Source organism: Antechinus flavipes, chromosome 3, assembly GCF_016432865.1.
Source record: "Antechinus flavipes isolate AdamAnt ecotype Samford, QLD, Australia chromosome 3, AdamAnt_v2, whole genome shotgun sequence".
NCBI lineage: Eukaryota > Metazoa > Chordata > Mammalia > Dasyuromorphia > Dasyuridae > Antechinus > Antechinus flavipes.
In genome coordinates, this window is record NC_067400.1 from 157,441,353 (window position 1) to 157,469,229 (window position 27,877).

At 33.0% G+C, this 27,877-nt stretch overlaps 1 protein-coding gene across 1 annotated transcript; it reads right to left on the reverse strand.

Moving 5' to 3' along the window:
- Positions 1-5,164: 5,164 nt before the first annotated feature.
- SLC10A2 (solute carrier family 10 member 2) lies at positions 5,165-27,618 on the reverse strand. The gene is made up of 6 exons (XM_051984163.1): positions 27,195-27,618; positions 17,679-17,797; positions 13,313-13,401; positions 10,872-11,047; positions 9,361-9,518; positions 5,165-6,417 (listed from the first exon to the last, which is right to left on the reverse strand). Exons 1-6 carry the CDS (start codon positions 27,566-27,568, stop codon positions 6,290-6,292), a joined length of 1,044 nt encoding a protein of 347 aa, XP_051840123.1. The 5' UTR covers positions 27,569-27,618; the 3' UTR covers positions 5,165-6,289.
- Between the last annotated feature and the right edge of the window lie 259 nt (positions 27,619-27,877).

The following is a 27,877-nucleotide window of genomic DNA, read 5'->3' on the forward strand; positions in this document are numbered from 1 at the left end:
TCCACAGAAACCAAGACACATTTCGGAGAACCTCCCAGAAAGTTAGCTGAGCCCCAGGCAAGGAGACAGACTGTGAAAGAGATGATAAAGACTTTTGGATGTTATCACCTGGCTATTTTCGTGGTGATTACTCAGCTGAAATGAAGGCTGGTCCAAAGACCTCCAAAAAGCTAGCCAGAACATTACAGAAAACTTCAAATTAACATTTTCTGTGTTGTACTTTTACTTATTTTATTTAAAATTTCCCAGTTACATTTTAATATGATTCTGGTCTTGTTTGGGAGTTTTACAGAAACTACCAGCCTGCAAGTTTGATATCTCTGGGCAATATGACTGCGGAATTCCTCCCCACTGTGAAATTCTCTGATTGCTCTAGGTATTTCCACTATTGTCTGGTGGATATTTAGGCCTTGCTTCTACCATGTTTCACTCACTCATACTATCTGAGGGTGATAAAAAAAAAGGCCAAAGTCATTATTATGGTACAATAACTGACCATTCTTGAGTCTTGTCCTTGGCTAGGAAGACATAGAGGTAGTTAAGTAGACAGGAATTGGTGCCAAAAATACTGAGTATTTATATAATTAATTATATTATAATTAACCCATGACATTTTTCTCTCAAAAGAAAACAAAAGCAAACAAACTAAAACAAAACACAAAAATCACTGGGACTAAGTTTCTATCCTAAGGCTATTTGTTGCTCTTTGTAACTTATTTCCTCCTGGGAATACTCTGAATACTAATTTTTAACCTGATTTTTCTAAGGGGCAGCATTCTTGTATACATGCACATCTTGGAAATGTACAAATTCCATAAATCAAGGCTAAATTTATTATTTTATTTATTTAGCAATAATAAATTGCACTTAAGAAAGTGCAAATTAAAAAAAATCACTTAAGAAAGTGATGGAGAAAACATTAATAATGCAGATTAAATATTAAAATGTGTTGAATAGAGACCTGATTGTTAAACATTTACCAGCACACTCCTTGGGGGAAAGGGAAGCAAGGAGATGTTGCAGTAGGATTTGTCCCAAATAGGTTCTTTATTTCTTCCATGAAAGTTAGGTTTAATTCAGAGAATTTACAGCTAAAAAAATTTTAGAGATCAATTAATCCAGTCCCCTCTTTCAAAAATGAGAAAACTGAGATACAAGGTTAAATTATTTGCTTAAGGTCACAGAGCTAATAAATAAGAGCTCCATGACCAGACATATCTTCTGAGTCCAAATCCATAGCTTTTTGCAACATGCTTTATGGGCCTTTGAGGGCTCAAGAGCCCTACTTTTGTCTTACAGGAATAAAAAGAATGATGGCAATTTCAGGTAAAAAATAGAAGGGTCAGATTTGGAACAAAGTAATTTGTAAGGATAGTAATATCTTAGCTATGATCTTCCACAGTTTGTGGTTCAAAAAAGATAATATTTTTAAACAATAACTCTGGGATTTGTGATTTCATTTATACAGAAAACTTCTAGGTAAGAAACCCTATTGACCAATGGAGTTTGGCATCCTATTTGCAATTTTTAGCTTTTTTTTTTTTTTAACTAGAGCAGTAGTATAAAACTCAAATTGAAACTAATTCATCTTTTAAATAGTATTTTATTTTTCCAGATACATGTAAAGATAATTTTCAACATTCATTTTTATAAAATTTAGTATTCTAAATTTTTCTCACTCCATTCCTTATCCCTCCTTAAGCGATTTAATACAAGTCATATACGTGCAATCTTCTTAAGCATATTTCCATATTTGTTATGTTGTATAAGAAAAATCAGACCAAAAGGAAAAAAATGAGAAAGAAAAAAGAGAAAAAAGGTGAAAATAGGATACTTCAATCCCTTCAGTCTCCATAGTGGTCTCTCTGGATGTGATTGGCATTTTCCATCCCAAGTTTATTGGAATTGCCTTGAATCACTACATTGTTGAGAATTCATCACACCCAAATTCATCACAGTTGATCATCATTGTGTATAATTGATTTCCTGGTTCTGTTCACTTTACTAGGCATCAATTCAAGTAAATCTTTCCAGATTTTTCTGAAATCAGCCTGTTCATCATTTCTTATTGAACAGGAATGTGTCATTACATTCATATACCGTAACTGATTCAGCCATTCCTAATTAATGGGCATCCATTCAATTTCCATTTCCTGGCCACTGCAAAAAGAGGGGCTAAGAAACATTTTTGTACATATGAGACCTTTCCCCTTTTTATTATCTCTTTGGGAAAGAGACCCAGGAGCAAGAATAGTAGATCAAAGGATAAGAATAGTAGATCAAAGGATATGTACAATAGGAGCATTTCACAACTCCATCAACAATATATTAGTTTCAGTTTTCCCATGTCTTCTCCAACATTTGTCATTATGTTTTATTGTCATCTTAGCTAATCTGAGAGATGTGAGAAATGGTGTCACTAATCATGCATAAAGATCGCTATAGACTTCATATTGACAGTTTAAAAATATATTTAGTATTTCATTGTATTTTTATCTGTTTTGCTAAATATTTCCCAATTACATTTTAATCTGTTTAAAGTTTAAATCTGGTTTCAGTTGCCCTGAAGTTTGATACCTCTGATCTGGAGTGGTAAGAGATTGAATGATTTGCCAAGAGACATAATATAAGAAGTATAAGAAAGAGTAGACCTACCTCAGTAAGCCTATTGATTTTTGCAACATATGTCAAATGTTTAGTTGGTCTTAAAACACAATGTACATTTATCTGGAAAGTTAAGTGCCCACCTACTTTTCCAATGGTCAGTGATACGGCTGAAAAACTATTCATAGCACTTGTATTTTAGAAATACAAATTCCTTCTGCATTAGAAGCAATATCTCTATTGATTCTATCTATATTTTTCTCTTTGTAATTATTCACAGTCCTTAGCTGAAAAGTAAATATAATAAGACTTGTTCTTCTTGCTTCATAGGGAGTTGGTGAGTAAAAAACTTTGAAAATAATAATAATAATAATAATAATTAATATTACTAGGCGTAGAACAAGTGATCTCAAGTACTTATTGAAACAAATAGGGCAGGATCTGAATTAAATTATAACAAATCTTGTTTATTTTTTAACCCATGTAATATTTCTATAGACTTAAGATCTTTTTTAATTTTCTCCTTTCTTTGTAGAAGAGGAATAAAAAAAAAAATTCTCTCTTTTTGTCTTTCACTCAGTTCTCTTCTCTCTCTTCCTTTCCCTATCCTCATTGCCTTTGACCAGGATTGACAGATACTAAACTTCTGAAGGCAATCATATGCTAAACTGATGTGCTCTAACAGGGGGAAGGGCTGCAGTTGGGAGTAGGAAATGTGTTTTTTTCATTGTATAAAACAAAATCTGAAGAAGGTCAAATGATCTGAAGATATCAATGTATTCTCTGAATGGGCTTTTTTTTTTTTTTTCTGATTTAGTGTTTCCTTTTTATTAGTACAGAACAGTAAATCAACAAGTTGGCTTTATTTGTAAAATCAGACTAGTTTTTCCCCTGTGAATTGTTGTTAAGAAACTGTCTACAAATTAAATTTGATTTATTTCAGAGGATCATTTAAAAATGCTTGATGTAATTACTATCATTATGATTATTAATTATAAAATTGATAAATGCTACGATGAACATCATAAAACATTATAATTCTTTTGTTAGTCCTCTTGAAATTATTTTCTTTGAAAAAAATAATTGAGGAGATTTTTGTGGTACTAATTAATTGATTATGGTAGTTAATCATTTAAAAATATATTGTAGAATAATGTAACATTAGTTATTAAATAAGTTTTATTACAGGGCTAATTCTCAACATTAAGGAAATCACACTGTGAAATGATTCAAATAGACCAAGTTGTACCAAAAAAATTAAGTTAATTTATTCAAGACTTTATAATAACATTAATTTAATGTAATATAGAAGCAACTATATATATGTATATATATGTATATGTACATTAATCAACTTCCCAAAGTTCATTTAAAAATAGAGATTTGTTGTTTCAAAGACTTGTTTTTTTCCTTCTCTCCAGAATTTTTTTTGGAAAAAAAAAAAGCAAATTAAAAACAATGCACAAAGTATTATATATTCATTAAAAAGAAAGACATTTTTCCTCACTTGGCTATTTTAAAGTATAGGATGGAATAATGCTCCTCATTGAAGATGTTTTCTAATCCTTGGACTTTCTATGTATTTAAAATTGTTAGTTTGAATTTACTATTTTATATCTTAGGACACTTGTCTGTTTTCTGTTTCATGAGAAAAGCATAGGAGAAATCTAGCCATAAGTTTGAAATACTTCTTTCTCACAATTGCAAAATTTGGGAATTGACTGAATATTTATGTGACATTCACTGAAATATGCACAAATTGATAATCTTTTGAATAGAATGCCAAAGTTTTGAAATTGATAGCTCACAGCCATCTTACTCTCGAAATATACTAATTAGGACATATAAGCAAGAATTTAGTCTGAATTCTGATCATTAACATGCTGAAAATAATTATGGACAAAGAAGTTTACTATGAAATTATCCTAATTGACAATAAAGACATCCACAAATGAATTAGTAATATGAGCAGATTCTGTTATTAAAAAAAACTCCAAAATTGTTGACTCTAATAAAGATCTCAACTATAGGATTCAATATTCTAACCTTCCAATATTTCAATGACCTCTTATATATAATCTTATTCTTTTCACTCATTCCAGACAAATCTACTTCAGTACTTCCTCTGCTAAGGCCTTTTTTACTCTTAGGAATCATTACATGTCTTTGACTTCACACTATATCCAGCGGTCACCTCCTCATTAAACTCTTTCTTACCTGAATCATTCCATTTTTGTTATATCCAGTGCTTTTTTATATCACTGTATACCTCTAATATTTCATATCCACATTTAGATGTTTCCTATTCCTTGTTTTTCCTAGTTTAATTTGCCCCATTGCCATTCATTTGAAATCTCTTATAGGGCTGTCACTGCTGTCAGCTTCCATCACAACTTTCCATGACAGTAGCATTTAATATGCTCTGGACATAGTGGATATTAAATAAGTGTTGATCATTTGGCTGACATGAAACATTCATATCATATCTTTTTCTGTAGCATCAGAAACATACTGTACTTGGAGAAGACTCAAAAATTCAGAAAACTTTTTGCAAAACAAATGAATGAATGAAAACACATTTATTACATTCTTACAATATGAAAAACTCTCTAACATGTACAAAATATAATATATAGTTAGATTTGTTAGTCTCTTGAAACATACTGGCTAGACCATTACATTTTTGAAGTGGAACAAAGGATGGAGAGTAGGAATACACCACTGACTTTATGTCCTGGACAGTCAATAAATGTTTGCTGAATCAAATGAATTCTGGACATACTCATTTATGATATTAGAGCATTGTTCTTGGAAAGGGCTTCGGTTTGGGTTTTCTTCTTTTTTTCTCCCCACTTTTCAAAAGGAAAATCAGATATTGACTTGTGGTGTTCTCTGACAGATTATCTTGATTTGAAGCAAAAGCTTTGAATAATAATAGTTTAAAAATATCATAGGTATGTTCATTTCTTCATTCAGGTAAATACTGTAACTTTTTAAAAACAATAGCTTTTTATTTTCAAAATACATGCAAAGATAGTTTTCAACATTCACTCTTGCAAAACCTTGTGTTCCAAATTTTTCTCCCTACCTTGTCCTCACCTCCTCCCCTAGACAGCAAATAATCCAATATATGTTAAATATGTACAATTCCTCCACATATATTTCCATATTTATCATGTTGCACAAGAAAAATCAGATCAAAAAGAAAAAAATGAGAAAAAAGCAAACAAACAGCAACAAAAAAGGTGAAAATACTATGTTTTGATCCATATTCAGTCCCCACTGTCCTCTTTCTGGATGCAGATGACTGTCCCCATTGTAAGTTGTAGCTTTTTTTTTTTTTTTTTAGCAACAATGAATTGCATATCTCTCTCTATATAAAATATCAGGTCCTCATTTCAGGGTGATAAAAAACTCAAAGTATTATCCAGGAGGCAATATAGTGCAATCATTAGAAGGTCCTTTTGGTGACCCTTAGAATATTTGTTCTTGGCAGAAATTAAAATTAGTTGTTCTTGACAAATCTTTGTAACATCACAAGGCCACCAGTAAGTTATCACAGAATTCATGTTGTGGCTTCAATCACATTTTAAATTTAACTGTTTTACTTGGTCAAATGTTTTACTCAAACAAAGACTTTTTTAAAAAAGTATCTTCCTTGAAGGTCTTCTGTTTCCATTGAAGTCTAGTCCTCGTGCAGAGAAAATACTTCATTCTGAATACCATTGGGTGGATCAGACTCTGTATTATTGTTGTCACTCTCTGCAAGTTGTACATTATTTTTGTCAACCCATTTCTTGTATAAGACATAGGCTAGAAAAAAACACACACAAAGACATTCAGGATTAATAACAGAAGGCTGCCATTGATGGTAGGCTGCAAAATATTCCAGGAAATGATTGTGAACATGAATTTTCACTCAAAAACACTTTGCAATTCTGAAAGGTCATGGAATATTCTGAAAAACTGGGAATACTTGGAGAGAGTAATTACTTTTGAGAATGTACTGATGTTGAAGCTCATGCATGGATATCCTGAACTACTTTTGCATACAGTACAGAACTGCTTTGTGACATGTGAGAATGAATGGGCCATTTATATGACTACTTTAAGCATAGTTTTCATGTAATATTGTAAGCAAGAAAACCCTTTTGGTCTATGAGACTTTGTTGATTACAAAAATAATATTTTTCTAGATTTTTCTGCAAAAAGGGCAAAACTTCCGAATGTATATACCCCTTGAAATTGTAATGATTCATCTTATTATGAAGAAGTGAAAAGGGGAAGAAAACATTGTCAGTTGATTTGCTCAATGTCCCAGAGCAGTAAAGAAGGAGTTGGGACTAGAATGAGTCTATTTTAGCCTAGGTTAGATATGGAGTAGATATGGAAGGAATTTAAGAAATTACTTTATCTAATCACCTAATTATTAGATAAAGAACTTGAAGTGAGATATCCAAAGTTGGCTAGACCTAGCTCTCCAGATTTACCAGTTAAATGTTTTTTCTAGTAGAGGGTAGTATAGTAGATAAATATTTAGACTTGAAGTCAGGTCCAAATCTTGTTTCTGCTACTTACTTATGGTAATGGAGAAATTTTATTTTTGAACTGAATTTTAGTTCTATTTTTTGTAAAAGGAGGATAAAAATATCTGTTTAAAATTAATAAATGGTTCCTCACTTCCTCCTTTTCTATATATTTAAAAAAATCCATAATTTCATCAATTAATATACCAATTTATGGCTCCGTCTCTTCATGCTTTAGACAATAGTTTCATAATTTGTTGTGGTCAAAAATATCTATCATCTAGTAGACAACTTTTAGAGATGATACTTTCTGAAAATAGGTAGTTTATTTTTCAAGCCTGTAGTAAATGCTTTGTAAGTTTGGTGGGATCTGAATGAGATTGGATTTTCCTGGAATAGCCTTTAAGAAAGTAAGTTGATTTCTAAGTCACAATAATCGATAGATTAGATTAGTGATAGAATATTTATTATATATTTGCTATATACCAGTCATTGTCCTGGAGATAACAAATACAATAAGAAAGACAGTTCCTACCCTCAAGGAACATAGATTATCATGGATGAAGACAAAACATTAAAGTAGAGCTGGAAAGAAAGTGAGGGATCATTGGTGAAGAGGTGAAGAAGTATGGAGAATGAGGCATTGAACCCACAGTGAAGTGAGCATGACCTGGATATCTCATGTAATAATAAGAAGGGAAGAGAACAAGCATTTATTAAGCATCCAGTATGTACCAGTTCTTCCTGACTCCTGGAGATGGTACTCCAATGTCTTTGCCAAGAAAACTCCATGAACAATATTGCTATGCTATGGTCCACAGGGTCATGAAGAATCAGATATGGCTTAGACAGCTAACTGACGGGAGTTTCTCACTCCAGTTTGTTTGGGCTATCCACTCTACCACCCATGTGCTTTGATTGTCATAATAGAATACAATTATGTAAACTTCTGGCATTCAAATTCCTATATAACTTGATTAATGAGCTTCATTTTGGACTTCCCAACAATTAGAGCTAAGAGGGGAATGGCTCAGCATTGGAGGTCATGAAATCATCAAGACTAGATGACCATTTTGACCAATGATATTTTGGAGGCACAGGCTAGACTACATGAACTCTAAAGTCTCTCCAGCATTTAAATCTTGGGTTCTTAGGACCATTTGTGGAAATTCAGAGATGTGGGAAGACTGCTAGTATGGACTCTCTTAGACTTCTCTTTTCTACTCCCAGCATCCTAGTTCTTTTAGCTGGTCTTTGTATTCATAGTATGTTACTTTCAGCATCCCAGTTGTCCTCCTTGGGATCTGTTTCAATCTGTTACTCTCCCTCCCAAAATGTGTTGTTCAGACATGAGTACAATATTCTAGACAAGCTAAAGGTAGTGACTGGGAGATCATCAAGTCCATTAATGTGGACAGTATACCTCTCTTAACAACATAAGGTAAATTCACTCTTTTGGTTTCCATGATGTAGTGTTGACTCCTTTTGAGCTTGCTGCCTCCTAAAATCAGTTTGCTGAAATTACTCAGCTAGTAAATAATAAGGCCAGAATTTGAACTCAGGTTTTCAGATTCCTTATTCATTGCTAGGTGGGCTCAGTGGATAGAGGGCTGAATCTTGAGAAGGACCTGAAGTTCAAATTTTTCCTTGGATTCTAGTTATTTGATCCAGAGTAAATCACCTACATAGGTCAGGGATCAATGGACAATCAGGGGAAGGTTCTGAATTTATTCAGGTAAAACATATTGTGGGTACATGTGGATTTCCAGGGAAATGTAGGATTTAGGGATGCCCAATTGTTTTGATTCATTCCTCATTTATCTTATTCAATCTGTATTTGTAGACACAGCTTTAGTTTCTAGGTAAAATATCCTTGACATACCTAGACAGTCATTTATTTAGAGATCTTGGACTTAACAGAACAATCAGTCAAATTCTCTTTGATGAACCCTTATGCAATATTTAGGAACAGCATGATCTCCCTAAACACTTAGAACAGGATGCTACATGTCATGTGTAAAATTCTTAATGGAACCCATTGCCAAACTTGGAACCTTTTGGGCTGATATCAGGTAATTATAATAATATTATGGGCTGCTTTTCTCATCCTTACCCCATGTTTGTTTGCAAAACTAACTGCCCCAAACCAAGGAATGCATGAAATTCATTTTTAGCAATTCCAGGATTTTTGAAAGAAGAATATCAGAGTATAATGATTAATATTGCTTACTTCCTACGAATATTCCTGCCAGCCCAAGCTGGAAAATACTGTAGATGAGAGGAAAGGTGAAAATGTGATTAAGCTCTTCAGCGCTGAAGGATAGTTGTATTATCGTTGAACACAGCTGAGTGTTCTGCATTCCTGTTTCCAAACACACTGTCCGACATCTAAAAGTAAATTAAAATAAATGCTCAGACAATATTTTAATTTTTCAAAGTTATGAAATATGAATTGTGTGCATATATATGTAAATGTACATGCATCTATATAAATACACATATTTATTCATATATTTATAAATTTATATTTACCACGTCATTAGTGAAGGAAACTCTGAGTAATCCTTTTACCACATAAGTCTCAGATAATTGACTGAGGGACTGAGAGGATAAATTATTTGCTCATAGGCATACAGCTAATATATGTCAAAGATAGATTTAAACCCATATCTTTTTGACTTCAAGTCTAGTTCTTGCTCTATTATGTGACATTCTTACTTGAAGTACTATATATATAGATAAAAAACATAGATTCATTTCTATAGATATTTCCATATGGCTTAGACATCATTTTGCCTTTTTCAACTATGTTCTCAATTAATGTGGAGAGCACATAAGTGTAACTGATGTTGCTATTTTTTAAATTAAATTGAATTCATCAATATGAGTCCTAAATTGATAGATGAGGGAACTGACAGGCCCTACTTTCTTAGTTCTTTGCTCTTTCTAAATCTATTCTAGTGGAGAAAGTCTATGGCAAAGTTTTCTATTCCCTTCTCTTTGGACCAGTGGGATACAAGGCTGGACTTAGAGTTAGGAAGTTCAAATTCTGATAAGAGACTTATAGCTATGTGAACCTGGAAAAATCACTTAATTGCTGCATGTCTTAGTTTCTGCAATTGTAAAATGGGGATAACAATAACACATATACTTCCCAAAATGGCTGATGAAATGAAATGTTTGTAAAGCACTTTGCAAGTCTTATAGTACTATGAAATGCTACTTTTTATTATTTTAGTAATCTGCTTCTACTTCTTTCAACCTTGACTATCCACCAACTTTGAAAGCTTTTTTTTTCCCTACTCCTAGTTCAGATGGAGAAGAACTAGAAGAAATATCTCTTCTCCTTGTGAGCAAGCATTACACCTACAACACCCCAAGTTTCAGTTTGCAGCATCTTTTAGTGATGATACTTCTATGACCTCCTGTTGTCTGGAAGAGCCTTTAATTATAGTGTTCCCTTAATTGGTTTTTTGTCAAGTTCCTAGCTGGAGAATGAAAATGCATAGAAATATAAGAGTGTGACTTTGCACAGTGTACTAAATGATCGAAAAGAAAAGAACCAAGTCAGAATAAGTCAGTATTTTTTTTTTTTTGTCATTTACATATTTAGGTATAATCAAGGAACATATATGATTTTTTTCTTAGGGGTAATGGGTTAGAAGGAGAGATCATTATATTTTGAACTATAGATTAACTTTGGGAGCTATCTCCAAGAAACATGAAACAAAGTGAATGTACCTCTGCCAGTTCTGACCAGCTATCCAAGCCAGGAAGAAGCCCATAGAATAACCAATTAAAGGAAACATAGTTCCTATAATCCACAATTTAGGACGAATGATCCAGGAACCCTGGTACAATATACCTCCAGTCACAGCTATGATCACTATGAGAATTAAACCTGTAATGGAACCAATCTGAAAGAAAAATGAAAAACAAAGTATATGAAAAGCAAATAATCAATCCAAATAATCAAATCCAAATACATAGCTTGTCAAAATTAAAATCATGAGGATAAACGCTTTGTAGTTTTTTTCTAGAGGCAGAGTGGTATAATTGAAAGTGGGATTTAGAAATAGGATTCCTGGCACTGAGTCTGAGCTCTTTTCTCTAATAGATAAGTCACTTTACCTCACTGAAACTCATTTTCCCTATTTGTGAAATGGGGATGCTAATAGTTGTGTAGCCTACCTTTAAAGTTTTAAGTATTTTTAAACAAAATTTGAAGAAATTCTAGGAGGATGAGAAAATCAAATACAGAACTGGTATGAATATGTTCCCAAAATCTTAGTCAATGTCTTTGGGAAGAAGAAATTTACTAGCATGACTGTGAAAATTACACATGATTATATACGTAAAGTGTTTTATAATCTTCAAAGTACTATTATAATAATAAGTTTCTGGTTCAGGGGGCAACATGAATTAAGCTGAGACCAAAATTCTAGCCCTGAACAATTGTGTGATTTTTACATCTTTAAAGGTGTTTTAAAAAAATCATTTTCTGAAATTGTTCTATTTAAGATGCTGAAGTTAGTTCCTTGTTTTCTTGAGGGAACCAGTGAGTGGATTGTTACATTAGATAGGGGATTGGATCGGACCCTGAGACTCTCTTAAAATAGATAAGTAGTTCATGTACAATTGTCTGGAGATAATTGCTCAGTTTGTGTGTTATAGCTTATCTCTCTCTTACCTTCCCTCCTCTCCTTCCCCTCCCCCCCCCCCCCATTTGCTATTTCACTATTTTGGTGTTGTTCCATTTCATTTTTCCTTCATTTTACTTCCACTTTTGTCAAATAACTTTGTTAGATCTTCTCTGTATATGATATCTATGCTAGCCAAAAGATCATGAATTCATAGAATTTAGATCTGAAGGGAACCTTAAAAGTCATCTAGTCTAACCCTTTTGTGTGGAAGTAGAGGTTAAGAGATGTTAAGATTGAGATCACAGAGATAATAAGGAGGCAGAGTCAGGATATAACTCAGCTCTTGTGACTCCAAGCCCAAAGCTCTGTCCCTTATCATATTACTTTTCTCTTTCATCTTGTTTCTCTGTATTATTCTTAAACTAGACTGGAAAAACTGAAGAAACATTATTAGGCTTCCGATTTAGCTGAAAGCAGTATAGAGATCTTACTCAATAGTTCACTTGATTGGGAATGGTTATTAATGCTAATCTCAGGATTTTAAAAATACAGTTTGAAGAGATCTCAGAGACAATCTAGCTTAATTTTGGTTCAAAAGATGAATACTTTCTATCATTTGAATAAACTTTAATCCAGTTTTGGTTGGAAGATCTCTTTCTAGCAACAGAAAGATCATTAATTTCAGAAGAAACTCAATTAACTTTAGAACATTATTAGAAACTCTTGCTACATTGAGCATTTCCTCAGAAAAAGGAAAGACATTTAAGTTTTTCCTGAAGCCTTCACAAGATATCAAACACTGAAGGATTTGTGGAAACCATATGGATTAAATTTAAGAGATATAAGTTCTAATTTTGGTTCCACTACTTACTAGTTATGTAACTTTCCCGAAGTTCTTAACCTTTGTGAAATTTAAGTTTCTTCATATGTAAAATGGAATTATATTACTTGCATTCTGAAGGTAAAATAAAATAATGTTTGTTAAAGTGTTTTGAAAACTATAAAGGTGTGCATGAGACTTTTATTGTTGCATTTTTTTTTATCTGTTTTACGAGGATGTAATGGATAATAGGGAATTGATTGGAAAAGAATTTTTCACAGCCTAGTTAGTCACTTACTTCCTTTTCTATTCTTATTATTCAGTTCAGTGATTGAAATTTTGCCTCCAAATTCTCAGAAAGTAGGAAGCCCAATAAAATATCAAACATTTCATGTTCATTCACTTTTCATGTGAAATACCTTCATTTCCATGAAAGATATTGGATTTTTAGTTTAAAAAGAATAAAATGTCAGCACTATTTTGCACATTGAAGAATAACTTCCTCACATATAATGATGGAAATATAGTTTGGTTATGTTGATGAAAAAATTGTTTCCATAGAAATGCAGTCTGGGGAGCTTCTAGGATTCCCCCTTCTCCCCTCAGCAGAAAAACATATAACATGATAAAAAATATTTTAGTAGTGCTAAAGAAAAAATAATTTCCCTCATGATGTTTGGTTATTTATTGGTGTAGGAAATACTGAATAGAACTCTTACCTTAAGTATGATCTGAGCTTTCTTTGGCCATTTTTGTTTGACAACTATTCCTACAGAGATGGGAATAATGAGAGCAACTAAAGAAATACCTAGAAATAAAAAAAAAAGGAAATTTTGTTGAGAGTTCAAAGATAGCAAAAAAAGAAAAAGACATAACAACAAGAGGAAAGAAAAAGACACAAGAACTTGAAAGGATTTAGGAAACTTTCCTTGTTTCTTCTCCTCTATATCTAAAGTCTTCTTCAGTTATAAGTCTATGATCCTTTGACTGTTATCAGTGGTAATATAGAGTAGTAGATAGATATAGACAGATAGTTAGATAGCTAGCTAGAGAGGTAGATAGGTAGATAGATAGCAGTAGATAGAAAGCTTTATTCTGAATTAGGAAGAACTGAATCATCCCTCTCACAGATCTTAAATGTGTGAACTAGGTGGCATAGTGAATAACAGCATCTAACTCCTAGAATTGTTGGGGAGATAAAATGATGTTTTTTTAAAAGTGTTTTACATTTTATAAATTATATTCTTCCTTCCTATTACTATTACTATCTTGGGCAAATCATTAAACCACTTTATATCTCAGGTATTAAGAGAATTAAATAAGTAATGCTAGGAATATAAATATTCTCCTTATAGATATTTTATTTTTTTCTAGGTTTTAATATTACTTTTCCTTAGCATTGCCTTTGATCTAGGTTCAGTTATATAAAAGCTTTTTAGTTGGTCCTTAGCATTTCTAAAAGAAGAGTGAAATGGGAGTTCATTTTGATTCTGAACTCAGTTTCCTAGAATGAAAAACCAAAGGATCATTGAAAGCCGGAAGGGATGTTAGAGGTCTTTCCATCTTTTTTTTTTTTTTTTTTTTTTTTTTAATAGATGAGGAATCTGTACATGGACATTGAAGACCTCCCTAGAGTCATATAAATAATCTGAGACAGGATTTAGACACAGTTTTTCATGACTCCAGTATCCTCCTTAAAGGTCATGCTATATATTTTTTTATTCTTTGTTAAACCCTATTCTTGGAAGTAGAAAAATAAATGCATGGAAAATTAGCTTGAGTTTATAGAGCATTCCTAAGACTTTTACACCTAATGACTTCTGAGACACTACTGACTCAGCTACATTCAAATCCATGACCTAGAAGTGGTAGACTAGAAGGGAAAACATGCTTTAAATTTTTCTTGAGATAATCTATCTGGCAATGTCTCAAGTAATTACAATTCTTTGCAGCTACGTGCTCACCCAGCCAGATAACAGAGGTATACTTCAATTTCACTGTGTTCAATTTACTGCTGTTCTTGTGACATACAGTTTATTTCCCATATTATTCAATAGCCATTTGTTCACTTGCTGCTTCTGTTATAGTAGCTATTGCTTCTTGGATTCACATTCCCTTCTTCTTTTTCCCCTCCCCTGCTTCTCTTTTTGTTTTCTCTCTATCCCTCCCTCATATGTTCATTCTCATTTTCTCTTTACTTTTCCTTCCTTTGTTTTCTTAATGTTATCTTCTTATTTTCTCTATTTCTCTCTCACTATCTCCTTCATTTTCTTCTCTTTTCTTAGTCTCTCCTTTTTCTTATCTCTCTTTCCCTTTCCTTTTTCTCTCTTTCTCTTCTTCCCTCTTCCTATATTTTTTCTTTTTGTGGTGCTCAATTTATTTTCAAATATTTTAGGGCTCCAAAATGTAATAATGAAATAACAGAGAATTTATAGCTGTTAGTAGTAAATTGTACTTAGGTTTAGAAGCAAATTCTAAGCAGTCTAAGTCTGGGAACATTACTTAAAATAAGCAAAGTTGTGACAGAAAAGATTTACTCCAGCACAAAGGGGAAAAAAAGCACTTTCTTTATGTTTTTTATCTCTTCTTATTAAACAGGGATCAGTCCCTTGTTTAGCCCTGATTTTTTCAAAGTAGAGGTAAATATTAATGGCAGATTTAAGGCAGGTAATTAAAAAGAAAAAAAAAGGAATCTGGGGGAATAAAGAGATAAAAAAGAAGAAAATTGGGGAAAAGAAAGGGAGGAAGAGGAGAAAAAGAATGGAGAAGGACAAAGTACAACTAATAGTTGTTTTCTGTGCATTTTTAGTGATGACAGTTTTAGTCCAGGGCTTCTTAAACTTTTTCTACTCATGATCTCATTTCACTTGAGAACTTTTTATGTGACCCTGATAACTACTACTTAGTAGTATATGCTAAGTTATATATATGTATATCTATCTATCTATCTATTTATAGATAGATAGATAGATATATACCTTATAGGTATAGATATATAAAATAGGTATACAATTTAATGATAATAAAACATAATTTTACAACACCCACATTCAGTTATAAGACTGCATATATATGCTGGGCACCATACACATTTCATACATATTCTACATAGAGCTTTCCATTCATGAGTTCTTTGTTTATTAATTACTGACAAGGCATATCATTTAAATGATTTTGCTTGTAGTAGTGATAATTCATACCTGCTTTCCCTTGTCTGTCTCATGAACACTTGAATGTATAAGTGGGTAGAACATCAACTATAACATATACCAAAGCTAATTAGCTCAATGGAGAACTGAATATACAATGTTTAGCTTCTTAGTTCAGTTTTTTGACCTAGTGGCAGATTACATGAATCATAGATTTTAGGTATATGAAGAAGAAAAATATTTTAGGAGCTCTAATTGGTGAATTTATATAATATAGCCTTTTCCTTTGGATTTAGATTTATTTTTGATATTTCTATTTCAATCCTTTTCTTAACTATTTTCCTGTTACTCCCACAAAGCATTGTGAAAATTCCAGAGCAGTTTCTAGACTTAGGTTGAGAGAATGTCAGAGTTCTCATTCATTTTATTTGATGAGTTATAGAGGATTCTTATATGTTTGAGAATGGTCTTAAATAACAGAAATCTTGAAATAATACTTTCTATAACTATAGGGCCTTAAACATTCTAAAAATACTTTCATATTATTAAACTTTTTTTATTCTAAGTTGTAAGGTTCCTTGGGTCATTTGAGAAATCTATTTTTCTTATTCGATTGTTGATGGAACAAAATTTTGAGACATTGAATCTAGAGTTAGAATTAGACTAAATTTTAAAGTAGGCAAAATTTGTTTTTTAGCAGGTATAGACACCATTTTCCACTCTGCTGTAGTTTTCCCCTTCCTTTCATATGCCTAGTATTTTCATGATCTTTTCTCTTTCTATCAAAACTTACTGTTAAAAAAATTAGATATTATTTACTTATATCTTAGGATTTAAGCTTTGTGTTATCTCTGTCGGACATTCAAATTTTAAGCTTCATTTCCAATTATCATTAATTCTGGAACTGAAAAACATTTTTTCCATTAAAGAAAATTCAGGCATTTTAAATTATATCTAGCAGAGCAGAAATGACCAAATAATGACAGATATGGTTTGGTCTAGGACCTATCGATAACCAATTAAAATCAGATTGACCAGAAACCCTGAGGGTCTTCTCTCCCAGATTCATTCTTTATTTAGATTTTTTTGGGGATCAGGTGAAAAATGAGATTCTTTGCCTCAATTGCTACCTAGCCTTAATCCTGAAATGGGTGTGGCCTCAGTCAAAATGAGACTTGTGGACCTTAACTTAAAAGGCCAAGATCTTTTATTGCATCCAGGATCATCCCAGTCTTCCTGATGTATATCTTCCCACTGGATCCATTGGCTCTGCAGGGGAAAGTGAGGCAGGTGACCTTGCACAGCCCTCCCTCACTTAAATCCAATTCACTTTCATGTCATGGCATCAACTCCCTGATATCATGGTCCTTTTCCATCATGAAGACAACAATAACAAGTGCAAAACAGAGAGAACTGACTACTGATTAGTCTAATCTCTTCTGAAGTATACAAGGAAATGTTTTACTACCAGATATTTTTAGTTTAATCTGCATTATTAAGCAGTGAACTGAGCTCTGATTTATAGCAATTGCTCATTTCTGAGGAGTAAATGTTCATATTGAAAATTTAATAATCAATTTTCACTTATCTCCATATAAAGCTTTTTCTGGTTAAGTGAGGTATTTTAGATCACATATGTAGTTATTGAGAGGCAAGACTATATTCCAGGTTTTCTCGTCTTTTTGCTGTACCATATTATTTATCAATTTAATGTATTCATTTCTATCTATCTCTATACTTGTATGTATATATACATATTTATCAGGAATCTATATTCTTTTCTTTATATTAAAAATACTTTAAAAGTCAGGAATGACCTGTAATTAGTAGAAAAGAATAGTAGGATACACCCAGAAAAATTAGGGAGGGGAAAGTAGATAACCTTTAGAAAAACATTGAAGTATATAACATGGAAGAAAAAAAATACCCAACTCACCTAAACTATCATAAGGAATTCTAATTGACCCAGAATCTGTCCACATTTTTGTATAAATATAGAGACAAAGAGGCATCATTCCCAAGGCAAGTATTGTGGAACATGTTGTCATGCTGATACTGTGAAGAAACGGACACATTTATTTAATTTGCATCTTTCCCACCCTTTTTTCAAGTGAAAATATCTCCCCCCCCCCTTTGCAGTTTATATACAACATTCAACATGAGATTATCAATAGTAATAGCATCCTTTGGTATGCAAAAGATTTTTATATGGCATATAGTTATTTGGTTCCTTCTTCCTCCCTGTTTTATTCCCTCTACTCTTTACTCTATCACTTCCTCACTAGGAGATATTTTACTCTCATATGCTGCTAAGGAAGCAGCTAGTATTGGCTTAAGCAAAGATACCTGCACACAAAAGAAAGCTCCCAGAGTGCAGAATCAGTCTTAGAGCAGTAAAATAATTGTGATTCATATAAAACAAAATTCTTGATGTAGTTCAGTATTAGGTCATTTCACATTGGTATCAAAGGATTTTTCTGGACCCCCTACTTCCCCACCGAGAAGGACAATGAATATATATAGATATATATTTATGTGTATATGTATATTATGTATATATTAGAAATATACACACACATATATATGTGTATATTTTAAATGTGCATTAAATAAAAAATGGAAAAAAAAAGTTGTTAGTTACAGCCTAAGCTGGAAAGGAATTAGAGATAATCAAATACAACTTCTTAATATTATAGATGAAGAAACCAAGACCCAAAGATTAAGTAATCTGCTCAAAAGTACACCAGGTGTACATTGTTAGATAGCCAAGGTTCAGACCTTGGTGTTCTGATGCCAAATCTAAATTTCTGTCCATATCCATATAGGACTTCTATTGTGGTGCTTCATCTTCTTTTGGCCTATTTCTTTTTCCTGTGAAATGCAGGAGTCATAATAATGAATTAATATTCATTAATATCTTTTTTTTTGGTAGGTAAGTGGAGTCAACTAACTTGCTCATGGTCACATAGCTATTAAATATCTGAGGATGAACTTGAACTCAGGTCCTCTTGACTCCGGAGCTGGTGTTCTACCTACTGCACCACATACCTGCCCCAGTAATGTCCTTTCAAGCTCTAAGTTCTTTTATGCTAAAATAATTAAATTATAGGTATAAGGATTGTATAACATGAAACTTCAGAGCACTGATATCTGATACTGAATAAAGCATACTATATTGCTATCCAGGTTCATTGCGGGGCAAGGCCAGTAGTACTTTTAGTCAAGCACTATAGCTCACTGTTATTGTATATTGTGGTGTTTTATCTGGCATAATACAAGTTGGTTGATTTTGGGCAGACAGTCTGTATGGATGATAACTCATTGAGGGACGTTGGAAATAAGAGGAGGATCATTAGAGAAAAAAATTCAGTTATCCAAACCACAAAGAAAGAAACTGGCAAGGGCTAGAAATGTTTGGTATGTCCAAGATCTCCAAGTAAAGGTTAACAGTATGGCAATGTCAGAATCTAAAGATCAAAACAGGAAAATAAGGTCTACAGAGTCAAGCAGAAATTTATGAAAATTGCTTTCCCAACAGGTTTGAGCTCATTCAGAGAAGTATGAGTACAATTTGCCTCACTCAATATGATGATTTCTGCTGGCATACTTCTGCACTCTAGTTGGCGAATTCTCTTGATTTTCTGAACGAGCTTCAGCTGTGGACAGCTCTCCTCTACTGCTAGCACTTAGTATCTTGAAAACAGCTGTGTTTTGGTGGTGGCATATGGTTCCATAGAAACTTATAGCACACATTTCCAGGAGAGTAATGGTTTAGTGTTACTTCTGCCAGGGGCATTTGTATTTTAAATAGGGGGCATTGGATAACATTCAGTTATTCCAAGAAGACCTAAAACCCTTCAAAGACCAAATAAATAAATCTTTATGATAGAATTCCTGGCACCTGGTGAGTTGAAGGGAAATAATTTTGGCTCGAGGGATTTTTCCTGGAACTCCTCGGATCTCAGAACACCTTATAAGGTCAACCCTAGGAGTTTGTATGTTTTTGTGAGAAATTGTGCATGTATGACTGAACTATGAAAACTTGCTATGAGAACTGTATTGCTGCATTATTGCCATGCAGCCTCAGGTATACCCAAATAATTATTTCTAAAGCCTAAACTTTCACAATTATTATCACAAATATCCAGGTTCAACCATTTCATTACAGTATTGTACTACTAATATTTCATTTCATATGGAAATTAGGGTTTACCAAATACTTTCTTCACAACAACCCAATGTAATCAAGTTTGCAAGTATTATTATAATAACTTTACAGGTGAGAAAAATGAACTTCCAAATGGTTATTTGACTGACCCAGAGTCATACAGCTGGCAAAGATTGAAGTTGAAATGGACACTTCTTCTGGTTCTAACTCCACAACTATTCTATTTTATTTGGAAGAGATCCTCTCATAGTGGCAGGCATTCTAAGAATATTAGGAATGACAGCAGGCTCCGTTCCTCAATTGCTGTGGGACACAAGAATGTAACAAACCACGGTGGCTATAGAATGCTGCTGTATGTATCAGTATTTATGTGTTCATATATCAAGGAAAGATCCTAAATGTGCACAAATCAGCAAAAAGAAATAAATTTTAAGTTATGGACTTCTGTAGTTTTGCATTAAAGTAAGCAAAATGAGGTTTCTTTTAAGTAAAGATGAGCATTTAAATTTTAATTCACTTAATCATATATGGGCAATTCAACAGAAATATTTGTGTGTGTGTGTGTGTGTGTGTGTGTGTGTGTGAGAGAGAGAGAGAGAGAGAGAGAGAGAGAGAGAGAGAGAGAGAGAGAGAGAGAGAAACAGAGACAGAGACAGAGACAGAGAGAGACAGAGACAGAGACAGAGACAGAGAGACAGAGAGAGAGACAGAAAGAGAAAGAAGCAGGTTATTTGGAATAGTAAATAGGAAGTTGTCCACAAAAAAGTCAAATCCCATTTCTAATATATACTGGTAAAGTGGGTTCTAAACAAGTCACTTAACGTTGCAGTCCTATAGGATATATTCTAAGAATTACTCACCAGGTGCCTGGAATTCTATCATAGAGCTTTATTTACTTGGTCTTTGAAGGGTTTTAGGTCTTCTTGGAATCACTGAATGTTATCCAATGCCCATTATGGAAATTGATTGGTAGAGTTCCCTATACATATGATATTATAGTTGTAGTGTCTAAGGAGGTGGGGGAGGAGTTGTTCAGGAGAATGATCCTTCCTGTTCATTCATTTTTAGGAATAACTTTTTCTTGGTTCTTTTTATTTATTTTTTGGTGTCAGTTAAGTATAATTAGACTTAATATTATGAAGAATTGGTTAGTAAGAATGAATATGGGTAATATAGATAATGAAATCCATCATCAATACTGCTGTTTTTTTGAGTGATACAAGCTATTTTGATAATAGAATAATTCCATTACGTATGAAATCTGAAAAAAGACATGAAATAAGAAACTTTTAGTTATTTTTCTATTTTTCTGCTTAATTCTTTTTTCTTTTTCTTTTTTGCTTTCTTTTCTGGGGTCTTCAATTATTAATGGGCTTTGTGGCAAAAGGGTGGAAGGACTTGAAGAGGACAGAATAATACTTTGCAGATTTATGGGAAAGAAGAAATGGGAATGAGACAAGTTATCAAATATATTATAATTTTCAAGATAGAGAGGGAGATAGGATGAGATGGGTCATGGGGGAAAAGAAAATGATAACAAGTTGGGAAGAGAGGATATTGAATAGAATTGTTGCAGAAATCTATAAGGCACAAATGAGGAACTTTAAGGAGGAGAGGGCTTGCCTGAATGACAGGCGAAGAATTCATAATTTGAATGACTGCAAGGCATGGGGTTTGGCAGTTTAAAGCTACCTGTGAAAGGAAAAGATAGAGAAAAAAGAGAAAAAAAAGTCATGCACCACAGGTCTATTAACCATTAGCTAATAAGTGTGTGGAAAGAAATAAATGAAGAGAAAAAAGGGGATCTATTAGTATTGAAAGAGAAGGTAGGCTAAAGAGGAAGAATGTGGTCATTGAGTGAAGATCTTAGCATGTGTAGATCACAGAGACACGAGGAAAGGACACAGAACAATACAAACAAACAAAAAAAGGAAATAAAATAATGTAAAATGAAAAATTAAATATGGGGACTGAAGAAAGGAGCTAGGGCCAAGAGAGTAACTAATTTCTTTCTCTCTAAAGCTACTATCTATCTACTTTGTATTTATCTTGTGCATACTGATTTATCTGTCTTCTCTTCTATTATAATGGAAGCTCTTTGAGAGAAGGGACTAGTTTTGTTTTTTCTTTTAGTATGGTGCTTGAGACAACAGAAGTACTTTTCAAAAGCTTGTTTATTGGTCTACTGGTGGACATTTATGTGAATAAAATTGGCATTGAAATTGGAGAAAAGGTCCTAAAGAATTAAAATACTAGTAACATAGATGAGAAAAATACTATCTTTAAAGAGAAAATGAAATAGAATACAGAATCCACAAAGAAAGGGAAAGCAATAACAAATAATAGAAACAAATGGATTAGTCAATGGAAGGAAAAGAAAGAACAAATCAAAGGTGGGGGTCAAAGGAAAAGCTGCAGAAATACAGCTTATCCAAGAAGGAATTGAGAAGAAGGAAAAGAAAGATAATAGTACATGTCAAAGGTAGAAAGTGTCAATTGGTATTTAAGTCTTTCCTGATTCTGCCAACTAAGGGAAGCTAAACTTCTCTCTTCTTTTATACCTCTTTCAACACCTACAAAGTCAGAGAAGATTTACGACAGGTCTTAGGTGTAAATGTCAGGGCTAGAGTGGTTTCTTCTGAAAACCAGAGAAGTAAAAAATTTCTGGTTACACACTTGCTTTTGCTCCCAAACTTAGAAGTATTTTATCTGATAATAGAATTTTATCCTCTGACACAGTGAGGTAGAAAAAGAAATATTAATGAATTGTCATGTAGAATTTTCAGTGACATATTTTTGTCTAATATTCTGATTTGCATTTCCCTTGAATGGTACCATCACACAATGCTAATCAACCATCTCTAGCTAACTCTCTTCAAAACAGTTTCCATTTGGTTGAAATCCCTAATAGCTTGCCATTTCCTGAAATCACCTCCAAGTCATATGAACTACTGTATTCTATCATACGCAGGCATATTTTTCAAACAATTCTTTCACATTTTTCACAGGTGCTCTAAAACTTAAGCTTTGGAAAAGACATTTGACTCAAAAGTGGAAGTAAGGGTTTCAAATAACTCTACCATGCAGCCATGGGCTAGGGAGCAGCAACCTTTTGACTCCATCTTTGCATTTCCTGTTACAAACTGCAAGTCAGGAAGAGAGGAATGGGAGTATAAAATAGCAGGAAGCACAGAAGGTCACAGCAGTGATGGCTTGAATACAGAAATATGAAATTCTAGGATGAATTTTATTTCTGAATGACAGTAAAAACTCAATTTTCCATTTCCCTCAGTAAATGAATTTTCTGGGTATCTTAAGGTTACTTTTGCTGAGTGTCCCATAGGGGAAAGAGTGCAAGGGACTTGTATTTTAACTGCAGTCCAAACATTTATTAACCATATGTCCAAGGGCAAATCATATTACTTCTCTTAGCCTCAGATGCCCTGAATGTAAAAGAGTTAATAACATATGTATTAAATATGCGCTGCATTGTTTACCTGGTTCAATTGTTATGAGAAAAGAAAGTTTCATAAAATTGAAAGGGCTATATAGAAATAAATAATTACTGACCTTTTAGTTTTTATTTTTCATTTGCTTTTTTATGGTATTCTCTCTAGTTCTCTTAATTTGGAGCTTATCCTTCGTGCTATTAGCAAGATGCTCCCCCTTGTAATTTACAGATTTTAACTTTCTAGAAAACCAGCTAGTCAGGTTTTAGAATTATATATAAAACAAGAAAAAATAAACCTTGAGTGAAATTGTAAGGGTTTTTCCTATGAGTCAAATGTATAAGTTATACCACATGGACTTTATAACACTTATTTTGGTTACACTGAGATCTTTTAAGGATACTTCCTGGTTCTTGATTGTAGTAGATCATAAGGAGATAGGCTTTGGATCTGGAAGTGACCTTAGAGATTATTTAGTCCAACCCCTTCATTTTATAGATGAGGAAATTCAGTTCTGTGTAGGCCAGCTCCCTCTTGGCTGAGATCCAGATAGATGGCACATTCTGATTCAGGGTGATACATAGCACTGTATAGTAGAAAAAGCACTTGATTTGGAGTCAGGGGACTTTAATTTGAACTAACCTTGTGGCTTCCTGATTGTGAGGCCTTAGCAAACTTCTTCTACTAGCTGGGCCTCAGTTACCTTATAAGTAAAATTAGACTGTTGGACCAAAAGATTTCTAATATCACTTCCAACTTGAAATGCTATTAACTTCTTTAGGAGATTAAGATATTTTTCCAATACTGTGTCTATAATTCAAATTAAATTAATCTAACACTCAATTTCTCATTATTGTTCCAATGCACATTCGGATTACTTGAGAAGCTTACACAAATAGAGAAATGATTTAAGCTGAATTTTGTTTCACAGATTTATTTTGTTTTCCTTTTAAAAATCTTTTACTATATGTAAAAAATATGTCTTTGCTAGAACATGTTATTTAAAGCATCCCATATTTTCTTTGCTGAATATTGCTGAATATACCACTCTCCCATTACCTTGTGAGTAAGTAATTCCTTGTAATAGAATAAAAAAAAAGACAAATTAATTCAGCAATATCAACACGTTTACCTGATATAGCAGAATATACAGTATTTCATACTAATAATCCTTCTCCCATCCCTACAAAGAAGAAGGGTGAGATGCCTTCATAGATTTCTTCTTGGGGTAAAGCTTGACTTAATTATACTATATATAGGTTCCTTTTTTGTTCTTAAACGTTTCCATTTATATTGCTGTATGTATCATCTATGTCACTTTCCTAATTCTATTTACTTTTTTTCTGCATTACTTTATAGGTCTTCCCATAATCTGTAGTCTAGTCATCTTTCCTCATAGCACAGTAATATTCCATTACATTCATAAGTAAGACCTTGTTTACCTGTTCCTCAATTAATAGATATCTTCATTTCCAATTTTTTGCTATACCCCAAAGAACTACTATGAAGATTTTGTTATATATAGAAGTTCAATATGTCTCCTAAAGTTATATGCCTTGTAAATGAGATTGTGGTCATTTTAGTCATTTTGTAGCATATTTAAGTTGATTTCCATAATGGCCTCACTAATTGATAGTTTCATCATCAATAAACTAGTGTGCCTTTTCACTGTTCCTCCAAAAGTGATTATTCCCATCTTTTGTCATCATTGCAAATTTGTATAGGAAGTGAAATCTTGAGAGTTGTTTTAATTTGGATTTTCCTTATTATCAGCGATTTGGAAGAGTTTTAAAAATGTTTGCTAATAGTTTATTATACCTTTGGGAATTTTTTTTCATCTTTTTTATCACTTACCATCTCCATAACTTTTTGAAACAAATTTCCCATATGTGGCTACCACTTGACTCTGTGTATTGTCTCTTCTATAAAATGTAAGCATGCCAGGAGAACAGCTGTCTTGGCATTTGTATTTGTGTCCCTAGAGCTTAGCACTGTCCTCCATACTTAATATGTTTTTTCATCCATTCAGTGGGGAGTAACTGTTGGTCTTAGATATTTGTGTAAGTTAGCTCCATATCCTGCTTATCCTGCTTATCAGAGATATCTGAATTTTTTACAAATTTCTTTTTAACTTCCCATTTTAAAGTCTTTTTACTAAATTTATTAGCTAGAATATATTACATAAGCATTCTATAAATTTTTTTGAATATTGATATTAAATTTTTTTACATTAATATTGAATCATTTCTAGAAAACCATTTAGTTTTTCTTAAAAAATATACAACTATTTCAGAGACATTTGATTAGATTGTATAAAATATTTGCCAGAAAGGAATGGCCATTTCAGCAGTTATCCAAAAAAAAAAAAGTATTTTAAACATTCCTATTATAAAATATATCAGTCTCCCATCACCCAAAAGGTATTTATAAAAGATGAGATTTTTTTTTACCCTTCCAAAGAGATGATAAATACGTGAATTGGAAAACTATACTATTTCAGTGAAATATTACAATTTTTCTGAGAAAACAATTTTATTGCGCTAGCTCTTCATTCTCATGCAAATATATTCCAATCAGGCTGAATCAGTTAAGATAATAGACTGGTCACCAGGCCAAACTGGTCTAGAGATCTCTTGGCACAACAGCTTCTCATGCAAACTAGACATACATATAAGTTGAACATAATAATCCCTTTTTCTTTTATAAAACCTTACTAAGAAATTCTGTAGAGAGGTAGACATTGTGTTTCTTTATTGGAAGAAAAAAGTGGGACCTGAAGAAATAGATTTATTTCTCACCCAAAGGTGCAGGAAGAAGTGATGACAGAGCTGAGAGGAGAGAAGACAAAGCTTGTGGAATTAGCTTCCAGTTTCTTCCTCACTTGGCATTTTGTCTTTGGCATACACATTTATATGCTCTGCAGTTTCTGCTTTTTGAGATCTAATTCATACATTTTCAATCCTCTCTCCTGAGTACAGTAGCTGGTGATTAAGAGGCCTGATTGCCTACTATATGGTATTGATAAGCTCATATTACTTTAACACCTGGATGTTATGTATAAATGCATATTTTTCAAAGGGAATGGTATGTTGTTCAATACAGAAAAATAAATTTTTGCCTATTCAAGCTGTTGACATTAAAATTCCTGATCTATTCACTCCACTGCCACATCTTATTTCTATTAGTTTTTTTTTCCAAAGCTAGTTCAGACTGGAATATGATGAATTGAACAAATATTGCAATTTATGTAACTCTGTGGGAAGTAGAGAAACCATTTTCTGTTTATTTTAGAATAAGGTAATCACAATTAAAATAGAAAGAAGCAAATTGTAGCTTCCCCTCCTCCCCCCTAAAGAAGGGTTTTTTTTTTGCCCCAGATTTTACCTCCAAAGACAAGACTGTTAACCTAGAGGAGTGGGTTTATTTACTGCCTCATCACAGTTTGTTTCTTAACAACTACTTTAACTTAGTATGCCCATACTTTTTATTCTCTATTACTACCACCATCATTTCCCACCATTTTTGGTATTAAAATCTTTCTCTGACTGTATTCTGTGGTTTGAAAAAGGTCTTTTCCTTCAGAAATTATGATTTCCTTCCCAGTGACTAAATCTTCACCATTGACAATATATTTAACGATGACAGCAAGATCAGCTTCTGAAGCCAAGGAACCTGTCAGCAGCACAAAGAAATGCACATGTACTGCCCTGTTTTAATATCTTAATCAAGAGTTAGATCAGTGATAGATTCATTCAGAGTTCAACATGTTATACGTAGACTTCTAAAATGACAAATACAATGTGATTCCAATAAGCTAATAGTTTGTTTCTCTTACCTCAGGTCCATGTCACCATCGCTCCAATAAGTCAAAATATTGGAAGCTGTTCCTCCTGGACAACAGCCCATGATGAGCACTGCAACAGCTTGGATAGGAAGGATGTCAAAGGCCACGGAGAGGAGAAAGCCTGTAAGGGGCATAATTCCAAACTGACAAAGGAAGCCCACAAATATGCCCCATGGTTTCTTTATGTGAGAGATGAATTTTGGAAGTTCCACATTGCAACCCATGGAAAACATCACTAAGGCTAACATGATAGTAATAACAGTACTCAGGACGACACTTAGAGTTTCGTTGGGATTCTTCTCATGCAAAACACAGGATGTACCATTACAAATGGTAGCACTGGAAGAGCAAGCAGAAGTATCCATTGCTGTTCTGACAGTTGATGATTTGAAAATCTTTCTGTTTTCAGAAGCTGTTTCCTGAATGCTGTCTGTGTCGTGCACTGAAGCAAGTGAAGTGCCTATTGCAACTATTTCAAACTTTTAAACCTTTGTTAACACGTGTCACTTGGCATCCTATAAAAAAATAAAAACACCTCCCTAAGAAGCAATAAAAAACAATAAATACTTGAACTTCATGAATACTGGTTTCAAGACTTGGCTTATTATGACACAGCACAAATTATGAATCATAAAATTCCAGAAAAATTATTGGTTATGGTAAGAGAATTTTAA

Excerpts from the sequence above, each read along its gene's own strand:
- SLC10A2 (XM_051984163.1), bottom strand. The coding sequence starts at position 27,568 with ATGGATACTTCTGCTTGCTCTTCCAGTGCTACCATTTGTAATGGTACA. Across the intron at positions 11,048-13,312 it reads AAGCTCAGATCATACTTAAG|ATTGGTTCCATTACAGGTTT; the intron begins GTAAGAGTTCTA and ends TTTTTCTTTCAG. Across the intron at positions 9,519-10,871 it reads GCTGGTCAGAACTGGCAGAG|ATGTCGGACAGTGTGTTTGG; the intron begins GTACATTCACTT and ends ATTTACTTTTAG.